Source organism: Panthera tigris, chromosome X, assembly GCF_018350195.1.
Source record: "Panthera tigris isolate Pti1 chromosome X, P.tigris_Pti1_mat1.1, whole genome shotgun sequence".
Taxonomy (NCBI): domain Eukaryota; kingdom Metazoa; phylum Chordata; class Mammalia; order Carnivora; family Felidae; genus Panthera; species Panthera tigris.
In genome coordinates, this window is record NC_056677.1 from 39,293,940 (window position 1) to 39,307,771 (window position 13,832).

General features: G+C 49.0%; 1 protein-coding gene across 1 annotated transcript in view; it reads right to left on the reverse strand.

Annotated features, from left to right (window-relative positions):
* Positions 1-11,426, reverse strand: part of DIPK2B (divergent protein kinase domain 2B) — a 45,837-nt gene extending 34,411 nt beyond the window's left edge. Inside the window, exons 1-2 of the mRNA XM_042974864.1 lie at positions 10,989-11,426; positions 3,713-3,977 (exon numbers count right to left, since the gene is read on the reverse strand). Coding sequence (XP_042830798.1) covers positions 3,713-3,977; positions 10,989-11,221 — 498 coding nt within the window. The 5' untranslated portion in view covers positions 11,222-11,426. The remainder of the gene's footprint in view (positions 1-3,712; positions 3,978-10,988) is intronic.
* Positions 11,427-13,832: the final 2,406 nt, after the last annotated feature.

The window sequence follows — 13,832 nt, forward strand, 5'->3', positions numbered from 1 at the left end:
CATCCGTGTCATAGCAGGTGTCCGTTCTTCACTCTTTTTTACAGTCAAATAATATTCCATTGTATGGATATAACCTATTTCGTGTTATTCCCCCCTCAGTTGACGGAGGTGTGGATTGCTTCCACTTTTTGGCTAATGCGGAGAGCGCTGCTCTGAAGGTTCACGTGCAAGTTTTTGTGTGAACACACATTTTCAACTCTCGGGCAGAGAGGTGAGTTTCTCCCCCCATCTTTGGTGATGACAGATCCATCAGAAACTGTCTGGTAGGTGAGTTTTGTTAAGAAGAAAAGGGCAGGAATTTCGGTGCTGCCCAGATGAGGGCGGTCTGGGAGGGAAAGGACAAAGTGTCTCTGGAAAGGAGAACAAGAGAGGGAGGAGACGGTGCCAGACGGGATGCCAATAACCTTGAGCTTTGGTGGGTGGAAGAAAAAGGGGGTTTGTTCTGAATTTATAAAATGGCTGCTGATATTTTTCTGTTTTTTTTTGTTTGGTTTTGTTTTGTTTTACAACGAAAGGAAAGATGTCTGGTGGGGATGATAAGGTGGGTTAGCAGAAAAGCAAAAACGGTTATGGCTTCGGCTGTGTCGTAGGGGGAAGTCCTGGGCTTAAATGCGAGATCAACTGTTTAGTGAGCGAAGGACCCAAGTCAACAGTTTGTCCTTCGCTCTCTTCCAGGGTGTCATCAGAACATAACACGCGTTGCTTTGCGGTGGTTGTTGGTGTTCGAATCTGTCCTCGCTAGCGGGCCGCGTGCGCCGCCTGGGGGTGGGGCTTGTGTCGCAGTCATCTCTGTGTCCCCAGGATACAGCGCAGTGTTGAGACTTGTTGACCAGAGGCACCGGAAGCGGAAGCCCTGTGCTCCTCCTGGTTCTCCGCTCCTTCTCATTTTGCGGCAGCTTTTAGCGGCAGAGTCGGGCCTCAAGGCCAGTGTCCAGGCCCCAGAGATCTATTACCAGGCCCTCTGCGATAATCCCCACCGTAGTGTTATTATGGAAATCTCTGGAAGCTGAGGGAAAGAGGAAGCTTTCTTCAGTTCAGAGCCTAAGGTCAGTCTGGCTCCTTTCCGTTGGGGTCTCAAGTGTATCCTGAACACCGGGACGCCTTCTGGTATGTTGTCCAGGTCCCAAGTGGAGGTCGTCTGGAACCAGGGTCTTGGGGGAACTTTGTCCTTCAGCACGGGACCTGACAATGATGGGGGGCAGGAAGAGGTGATGGGGTTTTCGAGGGGCTCTGAGACAATTCCTTGTGTATCTTGTCTTGTTCTTCCTGGGGACTTGTACTTGCTCCTGAGCACATACTCGAGGCAAAGCAGGAAAGGTCTCATATCGGTTCTCCTGTGCCTCAGTACTTGAGGGCAGCCTGCCAATGGCAGATGGCAGGTACCCAGGCCAGCGCGTGGAGGGTCTGTCGGCGAGTGCAGAAAAAGAGGTGCGGGGAGATCATGCCTAGGGTGTGGACCCTGGCGTGGGCTTTGTTATCTGTCTTCTGTCGCCAGGTTCCGCTCAGCGTTCCGCTCCCTGGCCTGGGAACAGCTTGACTTCCTCTGGCTCATTCTCTCCTCACTCCGGTGCCAGTGACATTCACAGAGTCTAGAGTGTAGATTGGTAAGCTCAGCGTCAGATGACGGCCATATTGTCAGCCACTCGATTCCTCCTGATTTTGAAGCGGTTTCCGCACAACCTAAGAGCAAAGCCAGATGGCCTTCTCACGCCTCTTCTTTCCCATCTTTGCTGAAGGGGAGTCCCTCCTCAATCCTCTGGGGTGGCATCTTTGGCCCCAAGAGGCTCGGTGGGGGGTGTGTGGAAGCACATGGGCATGATGGGGGGACAATAGTGCAGGAGGGGAACAACGTGCGATATGACAGCACTGGCAATTTCTGAGGCAGCCTACTCGTGCGAGTGAGTGGGAGCTCTCAAATGGGAAGAGGGAGCTGGATTACCAGGGCCTTCTTCTGTCGTGACTCAGATTGGGTTCTCCTTTATGGTGGGAAATCGATGAGAATCTGATTTTCTTTTTCTTTCTTTTTTTTTTAAATTTTTGCATTTTATTTAAATCAAGTTAGTTAACACACAGCGTCATCACGATTTCAGGAGTAGAATTTAGTGACCCATCGCTTCCACATGACAGCCAATGCTCATCCCAACAAGTGCCCTCCTTCGCGCCCGTCCCCCATCTAGCCCATCCCCCCACGTGGCAACCCTCTGTTCTCTGTACTTAAGAGTCTCTTATGGTTGGGGCGCCCGGGTGGCTCAGTCGGTTAAGCGTCTGACTCTTGGTTTTGGCTCAGGTCATGGTCTCATGACCACTTGGCATTGTGGGTTCGAGCCCCGCATTAGGCTCTGCACGTACAGCGTGGAGTTGCCTTGGGATTCTGTCTCTCTCCCTCTCTCTCTGCCCCTCCCCAACTCGCGCGGTCTCTGTCTCTCTTAAAATAAATACATATACTTAAGAAATTTTTTAAAGTATTTATTTATTTTTGAGAGAGAGAGACAGAGAGAGACAGAGCACGAGCAGAGGAGGGACAGAGGGAGAGGGGGACACAGAATCTGAAGCAAGCTCCAGGCTCTGAGCTGTCAGCACAGAGCCCGACACGGGACTGGAACTCACGAACTGCAAGATACCTGAGCCGAAGTCAGACGTTTAACCGACTGAGCCATCCACGCACCCCAAATAAATAAACTTAAAAAAAGTCTCGTGGTTTGACTCCCTCTCCGTTTTTATCTTACTTTTCCTTCCTTCCCCCTATGTTCATCTGTTTTGTATCTTAAATCCCACATATGAGTGAAATCATCTGATATTTGTCTTTCTCTGACTGACTTATTTTGCTTAGCGTAATACACTCTGGTTCCAGCCATGTAGTTGCAAATGGCAAGATTTCATTCTTTTTGATTGCTGAGTAATACTCCATTGTGTGTGTGTGTGTGTTTTGAGAGAGAGAGACAGAGTGTGAGTAGGGGAGGGGCAGAGAGAGAGGGAGACACAGGATCTAAAGCAGGTTCCAGGCTCCCAGCTGTCAGCACAGAGCCTGACTCGGGGCTCGAACTCACAGACCACGAGATCATGACCCGAGCCAAAGTCGGACGCTTAACCGACTGAGCCATCCAGGCGCCCCTATACCACATCTCCTTTATCCATTCATCCGTCGATGGCCATCTGGGCTCTTTCCATACTTTGGCCATTGTTGCTAGTGCTGTTATACATGTGGGGGTGTGTGTGCTCCTTCGAATCGGTATTTTTGTATCCTTTGGCTAAATACCTAGTAGCGCTATGGCCGGGTCGTAGGGTAGTTCTATTTTTAATTTTTTGAGGAACCGAAGAAGCTGATTTCCAAAGCAGGCTCTCTGGCTGGTGAAACAGGTTGTGTAATGAGAGCTTCCGAGAGAGGGCACAGTCTGGGGGTTGGCCTAGGTCCCCTGAGAAGGTTGTAGGGAGGGTTGGTGAGGGTCATCCCGTCGGATCTTCAGACCAGAGGTAGCACCCAGAAACCGTTTGCCAAATAGCTGCCGGGGGTCACATCAGCGAGAATGGAGGATGACAATGGGAAGGGTCCCTACCACTGAACCTGTTTGGTCACTGTCTTCCCACGAGCCACTGTTTTGTGGCCTTGTTTGGTCCCATTTCCGGTAGATCACGACCCCTCTTCCCCCACCCTGAGATGTGAGGTGGAAATAGACACCTCCCCCCATCTCACCCCTGTGACCAGCACACTCACCTGCACCAGGTCGGGCGTGAGGCGCTTGGCCTGCAGCCATTTCTGGAACCTTCCTGTTTTCCGCAGGATGCGCTCGATGCTGCAGGTCTTTGGGGCTGCCGCAGAGGCACAGATTCTCCTGTCCGAGATGTCACTTTCCTGTTTGCTGACCAACCTCGAGATCTCCACAGGGCGCCAGGTTTTGGAATCATCTGAGTAATTTGCAGGGTAAGAAGGTAGGGGGTCGGGAGGCAGTCCGACGCGGGAGGCCAGCCGGCTGTCAAACCTGGAAGAACAGCCCTTTTAGGCTCTGCCTGGAGCCAGAGGGATGGAGGGGGGGCCGAGGAGGGACTAGCTGTACCTGCCAGAGCCAGCAGAGCCTGGGGACAGGGAGACAGGAGACAACACCCAGCCTGCTCCATTTCTCCTCCTTACACGGGGGCACTCCAAACTCTGCGAGAACACTACTTTCCTTTCCTCAAACTCAGGAGGTAAATATGTGAGGCCAGAAGAGGTGACATAGATGTATGCCAGACGCAAACTTTCTCCTTTTCATGCAGCTGGCACGGAAGGACTAACCATGGCTTTCCGAACTTCCTCTCCAGGTAAAGACAGCAGCTTTATACATGCCGGTCCCTTAGGATTCTCCTAATACCCCCTCCCCACTTCACAGATGGGAAAACTGAGGCTTCTCGAGCTCACGTACCTTGCCCAAGGTCAGGCAATACGTTGCCAGGCAGAGGGGCAAACCCAGGGCCCTCTGTCAGAAAACCCCAGGGTCTTTCCCCTTCCCTACACCAGTTCTAGAAACAACCTGCCCTCTGACCAATGGCTGGGTCTTGGAAGCATAGTTCGTGAAGAGGCTTCTCGGCCTTCACTCGGACGAGCGCGGCTCTCCATATCCCTCCCCAAGAGGCCCCATCAATTTTGCTTTCAGTTGAAAGATTTAAGTCATCCGTACCAATCAAGTCACAGGGAGCGGCGGCTGCTAAATGGTCACCAAACCCAAAAGCCATCTGGGATCCAGGAAGTGTGTAATTCCAGGGGAGAGGCACTGGCCTACGACCTTGACCCTTTTCTCCAGTCATTCTTCTAGCTGTGTGCCAACATTTCCATTAGGGAAGAATATTAAATCTTCTTCCGATTTATGTATGAAAAATTACCAAGGCGCTATCTACTTTCATGATTAGTAACATTTGGCTTGTAAGATCTGCTCTATATTTAATTGAAGGAAGAATCTTTAACTTCTTGCTATCAGACATTATGGGACAACCTCTTTCTCCATCCCTCTCTCTCTGTCCCTTCCCAGCTTGTGCTGTCTCTGGCTCTCTCGAATCACTAAATAAACTTAAAAAAAAAAAAAAAGTATATTAAGAAAAAAGATGAAACCTTGTAAACTAGCAATGAGTCCATTGCACTGGCATTTTCAGGACAGCCACTGGAAATGATCCTCCCCTGTGACAGGATAAGGAAAGGCAGAGGGCACCCAGGCAGGGCCGTCCGCGTGTTTACTGTAGCTGCTTTTGCTCATGGGGTTCAACCCCCTGGAAGGCCTAAGATAGCCATAATAGCAACACACATGTATGAAACAAGCATGCCAGTCGCTGCTAAACGCTTGGTGTGTATTAATTCAGTAAACCTTGCAGCAAGCCTATGAAGTCGGTACTGTTATTAGCCGTACGGATGAGGAAACTGAGGCACGGAGAAATCAAGTAATTTGTCCGAAGTCCTACAACCAGAAATTGAAGGAAGCGGCATTCAAGGCTCCAGAGCTCGCAACCTCAACCGCTTTGCCGTTGCTTAGTCCTCTGTCATCCTTTTTATGAGTTAGCTTTGGGGACCAGATGGGGAACATTATTAGGGGGTGTAGCTAGCAGGGTCCTTCATGACAGGTGACCTGTAATGGACACGTGGTACACATTCAGGGGTGGCCCTCAAGGCATCCCGTTAAGAACCAACTGAGAACAAATAAAGAGGTTTACAGGCCGCTTTCCCCCCTTCCGAAGTGGTACTAAATTTACGGCATGGAAAGGAAAACATGTATATTCTTACAACTTTGAATCCCTACTTTACTGAGCAGAAGAGTGTCAATGAGAAAATACGGTCTTCCCCTTCACTAACATGTTAAAAATCCCAGAATTTAGAAACCTGCAAAACAGACGCAGCATCCTTTTTTTTTTCTTTAAGAGAGAGAGCGCGCGTGCATGTGTGAGTGGGGGAGGGGGCAGAGGGAGACAGAGGCACAGAGAGAGACAGAAAGGGGGAGAGAGAATCCGAAGCAGTCTCCATGCTCAGCACGGAGCCCAACACAGGGCTCGATCCCACCACCCCGGGATCATGACCGGAGCCCAAATCAAGAGCCGGATGTTCAACCGACTGAGCCACTCAGGCGCCACCCCCCACCCCCCCAAAGGCAGCCTTTTAATCTTCCTTCTGAACTGAGATCATGAAAGATACACAAGCAGTATCACAGCTTCCGCAGCTGGAAGCAAGCAGAAAGGTCGTGTGGTCCAATCCCCACGAGCCCCTCAACCTGGAGAGCAGGGTGGAGGTGCGGAGGAGAGCAACAGTGTTGCAATGAGAATAAAACATTTCCTTCTAGGGCATGACCCTCAGGCTTCCGTCCAGTCGAACGCCAAGTGGGTAGACATGCCTTCCTAAATATTTCTTCCCTGTCTTTCCTCATCTCCATTCGCCAGGTCTGCACAGAACCCTCAAAGCATCCGGCGTCTTCCCAAAGCTCAAAGGACGCAGCTTGCACGCCTTAGGTGTATGGATGGATAGATGAGTGGAGGGATACGTGGAGGGCTGGCTGGCTGCAGAGTGATGGCTGGGTGGAAGAATGCATGGATGGATGCCCGAATGAATGGGTAAATGGAAGGATGGGTGCATGTTCGGACTATTAAATGTGTAGACGGAAGCTTTGGTCGTAAGCTCTGGGGCCCTGCAGCTCTCAAGACTTCCGAGGTGAAAGAGACAGGTGAGGGCAGGGGAGAAGAGAAGGCAAGGTCGCGCCTAATGATTTACTGATTTTACCGTGAGCCCTCCGCTACTCAGAAGTATTTAAAACATCCCTTAAGACGTGGGGAGTGGGGGGCAGGGACGTAAGGCCAAGCGAGTACATTAAGGAAGGGCAAAGTAAAGCATCTGTCTTGGTAGGAGCCCAGGAATCCGTAGGAGCGATTCTGATCAGAAATAGTGCTACTAAGTACCCCACCTTCTTCCCCCCACCCCCCAACCCCCACCTATTACCTGCACATACACCAATACGGATCAGTCAGTTCCTGGTACATCTTGCCTCTGGCTGTGATATCACTTGGGATTTCACAGATAGGTATGTTTGCAGGAGGAAGAGTGCGTCAATCAGGTTTACTCTTTCTTTTTTTTTTTTTTCTGGCTTCCCTTAATTTTTTCGTTTAGGATTTGAAAGTCCACATGGAATGCATGGGAAAACTGGTACCGAAAACATGGAAACGTCCAAAGGTTAATGGGTGAGTATGGGAAGCATCTGATTGATTTATCATTAGCATTCTTGCCAAAGAGAAGATAAGGGATAGAAGGAAACATGACCTTCATCTACGAATTACGCGTCTTCAGCTTCCCAGGCTTGCTCTCGGCTGCTGAACAAACATTATCCAATTCGTACAGAGGACCTGGCCTGGAATGTTAATGCTTGCCTGGTGAGGGCATTTCAGTCAAACATCTGCGAGTTTGGGAGGGGCTTTTTCCTAAGGTATCATTGTCATAATTTTTATTATTTTTATGATTAAAAAATTTTTTAATGGTTATTTATTTTTGAGAGAGAGAGAGAGAGAGAGAGATAGAGCGTGAGTGGGGAGGGGCAGAGAGAGAGGGAGGCACAGAATCGGAAGCAGGCTCCAGGCTCTGAGCTGTCAGCACAGAGCCCGACATGGGGCTCGAACCCACGAACTGCAAGATTGTGACCTGAGCCAAAGTCGGATGCTTAACTGAATGAGCCACCCAGGCCCCACATCATCATAATAACTGTTAAAAGCGGGAAAATATTTGGAGATGAACGAGGCGAATGAACACACCATTTAGAGAGAGAGGCAAACGATGTGAACTTGTAGACGATTTAGCGAACGAGAAATAGAAACAGCCAGTAAGCCCGAAAAAAAAAAAAAAGGCTCGACTCAGAAGAAATACATACTAAAAGTACAAATATTAAATATTTGTGAGTGTGCAATCAGTGAGCTCCAGAGGCAGAAGTCTCTGTTTGGAGATACATACATATATAAAATCTCTTTAAAATGTGCTGTATTTTTTGACCCAGAAATTCCACCCTTGGGAATGTGTCATGGGAATTTATCACTGATATGCACAAAAAGCCAGCAACAGCAATGTTCAACATAACGTTTTAGAAGACTAAAAAACAAAAAAAAACATAGTTGTCTCATAGTATGGGTTGGTTCAATAAATTATGCTTGACTGATGCAATCGAATACCACAAAGCCATTAAAAATCTAATTGTGGATACATCATTTGCAAATATCTTCTCCCATTTAGTGGGTTGTTTTGTTTTGTTTTGTTTTGTTGATGGTCTCCTTCGCTGTGCAAAGGCTTTCTATTTTGGTGCAGTCCCAATAGTTTAATTTCACTTTTGTTTTCCTCGCCAAAGGAGACATAGCTAGAAAAATGTCTCTGTGGCTGATGTCAAAGACAAGAGTTAATAATGTGAAAAGGGCGTTCCGGACACATTGCTAAAGAAAAGTTTGCAGAAGGGTGTACATAGGATGATCGCAGTTGTGTGGAAAGAATGTTAAATCCATACTTGGAAAAAAGGTGGCAAGGACACTCACAAGATGTTAACTAAGGGACGATCTCTTGGCGGAGGAATTGTACGTGATTTTTATTTTGTGCTTTCTACTATCAATATTGCCAGAAGATTCTAAAATCAACAGGCATGACTTTTAAAATAAGGAACCAGTTGCTTCAATTGTGAAGAATATAAACGAGACCCACTCGCTGCCTCTCTCTGCTTCTTTGTGCTTGAGGAATATGCCTTCTCAAGGCAGAGAGCCCTCAACCCCAGCCTGCCCGCCCCACCCCCCACCCCCCACCCCCCATGCTTTCCTGCGTGTATCTGCACATATCCCTTTCAGGCACACATAGAAAATAAATTCCGAGGGAGCTGAAGTGATATCCTGAACTTGAATGGATGAACACAAACCTATTTGGGGAAATGCTTCCCGAATTTGGCTAATACCTGCCCGCTGAGAAAAACTTCATTTACTGCCACTTGGTGAAGAGTCAACTGTAAGATTCATATACTCTTGTTTACTTACCTGGGAGCCCCCTTTAGTCGAATCCCATAATTTCCCTCCCTCCTCTCTGAAAATATGTCCATATTCTCCCTGCCTCCTTTCTCTAGGGAATCAGCCCCATGTCGCCTTTGTTCTTGGTCCTCTCCATCCTGTCTCTTAGGGGGGAATCTTTTTTTTTTTTTTAATGTTTTATTTACTTTTGAGAGAGAGCGCATGAGTGGGGGAAGGGCAGAAAGAGAGGGGGACAGAGGATCCCAAGTGGGTTCTGCGCTGACAGCAGCGAGCCCAAAGCGGGGCACGAACCCACAAACCGTGAGATCGTGACTTGAGCTGAAGTCACCAGTTCCCCCTGCGCGCTGCTTTCCATGAGATTCTTCCCTAACACAAGGCACGTCTTGTGCCTACCCCCTAAACTCCTTCACCATCGTCTGCAAGAGCTCCCGCAGTTGGGAAGGTCTTTGAATGTTTTACCATTTGAAATGCCTTTAAAAGGGGCCTGATGGGAAAAGTCCACATCAATACAGTATCTGTCATCTCACAAAAGAAGTTCCCCATTTTTGATCGATGTTTTCTATTTGTTATATCTGTTCGGTACCTTAGTGGAATCATCCAATATGTCTTTGGTTAATACAGATTGGAAATCAAATTGTTGTAAATGAATGCCTTCTGCTAACCCTAAGATAGGTCCTTGGGGGAGGGCTGAGGAGCAAAGGCCTATTACGAAGGGTCTTTGGTATCGAAGGGGCAGGGAAACACTGGCCCACAGGTGAAGGTCCCAATTCCTTGGCACGGCATTCAAGGTCCCTGCCCCATCTGACTCTTCAAATCTCCTCCTTCTGCCACACATGCCCCATGTTCCAGCTTCTAAGTGTTTCTCACCTCTTCCCACACTCTGGGCCATTGTTTCGCTGGTCCTTCTACCTCAAACCCTTCTCCTGAATTTCAGCTGATCCTTTAAAGGCCTTGCTCAGAATACCTTCCCCTGGAGAAGCCCTTCCCCCGTCCCCATTTTACAGTTCCCTTCTGGCCTGCATCAGACCAGGTCATATTACTGTTATTTGTAACGCGGCTCCCTCCTCCTGCACCCCTGGAGGGCCATGGCCAGAGTTCTAGGGATGTCCCTAGAGTACCTGCTGGCTCTTGGTTGCGGGAAAGACTCACTGACCATGTGCTGACAGTGTGATACCTCTCATCCTTGGGTGAGATCCCCGTGCACCGCCATTTACTAAGCTTGGCTTTTCCTCTGGATCCGAAAATTGGTTCAGGAACTTGAGAGCAAACTGCCCTGATCTGAATCCCAGATCTGCCACTTACTAGGTGGTGACCTTGGGCGAGTCACTGAATCTTGCTGTGTCTCAGCTCATTATCTGAACAATGAGTTGCAACACATTAACTTCCAGGATGGTGACGAGGGGTAAATAAAACTAACTTGGTGGCGCCTGGGTGGCTCAGTCAGTTAAGCGTCCGACTCTTGATTTCAGCTCAGGTCGTGATCTCACGGCTCCTGGGATTGAGCCCCAAGTCGGGCTCTCCACTGACGGTGCTTGGGATTCTCTCTCCCATTCTCTCTGCCCCTCCCCTGCTCACACGCGCACCGTCTCTCTGTCTCTCTGTCTCTCTCTCTCTGTCTCTCAAAATAAATAAATAAACATAAAAAATAGCTTTAAAAGGTCTGTCACGTAGTAGGCCTTCTAGCAATTTTATTTCCCTCTTTTTATGAGAAACGAACTTGGTAAACTCCATAATCCCAGGCTACTCCATCCGTGGGAAGGAACACTTTAAGCTCCCACCTCAAAAGAAAACTTGGAAGTCAGCACCTAGGGTTAGAATTCAGCTTCATACCTTCTCCCCCTCTGCACCCCAACTTCAACCGATCACCACTATGATTCGATGGCTGTGCCTCGGCTCCCACCCATCAATTACATCCTGACTCCTTTTCAGTAAACCCCTGGATATCATCACATGAAGGGAACGGAATTTTCCCCTCCGCGTTAGCTAATGGAGATTCTAACCTTATTTCTTCTTTAAAGAACTTCTTGCAAATGGATGTCCCGATGCAGGCATTGCATTTATCAAGACCGAGGAAAGTCCTTCCAAAATTGTAGCTGGTTCTGATTCGGGGCACCAGAGAAGGAGAGGGAGAAGCCAGCGAGGAAACGCAACAGCTCAGGGCTGAGACCCACAGCAGCAGGTGCAGCCGGCCCGGGCAGAGGCTGGCAGCCGTAGGCCCCAGCTGGGGTTCCATCTCAGGCTCAGGATTCCGGCCACAGCCTTCAGCTGCCCACTCAAGGCTGCGCGGGGGTTAGGTCTTGGCAAAAGACAGGGGGCTGGCTTCAGGGCGCTGAGCCCATCCCAGGCTCCCCGGTTCCTGTCGGAGGATGCTAAGAAGCTTGGGGCGAACGGGGCTGGGGAGGAGGTGAGGAAGTCCATGGAGGATGCTGATAACACAGTTTCCAGAGTTACTCTTCCTTTGTCTGGGGCGGCTGCCGCAGGCTGGGGAAGGGCTGACTGGCAGATTTCGGGAAGGACAATGGTCAGGGCTTTCCCTGTGCGGTCCTTTTGACAAACACAGGATATCCTGGCTGGGCAGGAAAGGTCCATGCAGGATGTGTGTCCCACCTGGGTTCCACCTGGGAGTTTCAAAGGATCCTGAAGGCCTCCGCCCTCCACTGTTTCAGTTCTGAGTACATCTGTCCCTATGGATCATACACGCGCACACACACACACACACACACACACACCCCAATTACATCTGTCCCAATGGATCACACACACACACACACACACACACCAATTACATCTGTCCCTATGGATCACACACACACACACACACCCCAATTACATCTGTCCTAATGGATCTCACACACACACACACACACACATACACACACACACCCCAATTACATCTGTCCCTATGGATCATACACGCACACACACACACACACACCAATTACATCTGTCCTTATGGATCACACACACACACATACACACACCCTAATTACATCTGTCCCAATGGATCACACACACACACACACACACACACACACCAATTACATCTGTCCTTATGGATCACACACACACACACACACACACACCAATTACATCTGTCCTTATGGATCACACACACACACACACACACACACACACACCAATTACATCTGTCCCAATGGATCACACACATACACACACACACACGCGCGCGCGCACACACACCCCAATTACATCTGTCCCTATGGATCTCACACACACACACACACACACACACATACACACACACACACAACTTCCCCTGTCTGCAGCAGATACTTTGGCCTGCTGCTTGACTAGCCAGACCAGCCCCACTTTGACTCTATTTGGCCATGAACTAACCCGAGGTCAGTTTGCTGGCCCTTACGTGGCACATTTAACACTGATTCAAATGGCAAAAACTTTTGGCTGCTTAGGGAATAGAAACACTCAAGTAAGCCCGTGTTTCAGCTCCTCTCCCAGGTCTAAGAAGGGAGGGGAAAGAATCTGGTGGCCTCTGATGTGATGAGGGAGCACCGGAGAGATTCTTCCGCCTGCCCCCAGCTGTGTCTGTCCCTCTCCCCCGCTGCCGGCGGGTCCCACTTCCCTTCACCATCTTGCCTCGCTTCTCTGCGGCCGGCCTGACTTGGTGGCATTTCCTGCCCCGCGATTGACAGACAGCAAGATAAGGTCCACAGCATGGACCAAATCAGGGAAGGCAGGCTTGGGTTAGGAGAGGGGAGAAAAGGCAGGTAAGACTGGGCCGAGGATGGTCTCAGGAGAATTGAGGAGTTGTGCCAAAAATTGGCAGGAAGAGCAGGTTAATGGCACTTCTCTGATGGTTACACATGCGCTTATTAGCAAACTGTCTATTCTCAGTGAAATGCCTGGTTGTGTGTCTGTTTTTTTCAAGTAGTACAAACTTCAAGTTTGTTTGTTTGTTTGTTTGTTTGTTTGTTTGTTTAGAGAGCATGAGCAGAGGAGGGGGCAGAGAGAGGGGGAGAAAGAATGCCAAGCAGGCTCTGGGAGCCTGACGAGGGGCTCGAAATCATGAGCCGCGAGATCATGACCTGAGCAGAGACCAAGAGTCAGACGCTTCACCGGCGGAGCCACCCAGGGGCCCCTTGTGTTTGTTTCTAATTCTGGAGTCGTGAGAATTCTTTATGTATTCTAGATACTAGTTCTGTGCTGGATATGTGGCTTACAAATATTTTCTCCCAGGTGGCAACTTGTCTTTTGTCTTCTTAAGAGGGCCTTTCGCAGAATCAACAGTTTTTAAAATTTTTATTTATTTACGTATTTTTTAATGCTTACTTATTTTTGAGAGAGAGAGAGAGAGACAGAAACAGAGACAGACATAGAGCATGAGAGGCGGAGGGGCGGAGAGAGAGAGAGAGGGAGACACAGAGTCCGAAGCAGGCTCCAACCTGCGGGCACAGAACCGGACGCAGGGCTCGAACTCACAAACTGCGAGATCGTGACCTGAGTCGAAGTCGGACACTTAACCGACTGAGCCCCGCAGGGGCCCCAAAAGTTTTAAGGTTTTGTATTTTACATGTAAGTCTATGATCCGTTTTGAATTCGTTTTTGTGTAGGATGTGGTTAGGTCAGACAAGGTTCATATTTTTTGCGGTTGAATTGCTTTTGCACCTTTGTCAAAAATGAGTTGTCTGTAATCGTAGGTGGCTGTGTCTGGATTCTCAATTCTGTTCCATTGACCTATGCGTCTGTTCCTCTGTCAATATCACACAGTCTTGATTATTGTAGCTATAGACTGTGTTTTGAAATCGGGTAGGCTGATTCCTCCAACCTGCTTCTTTTTCAAAGTTATTTTAGCCATTCTAGTTCAC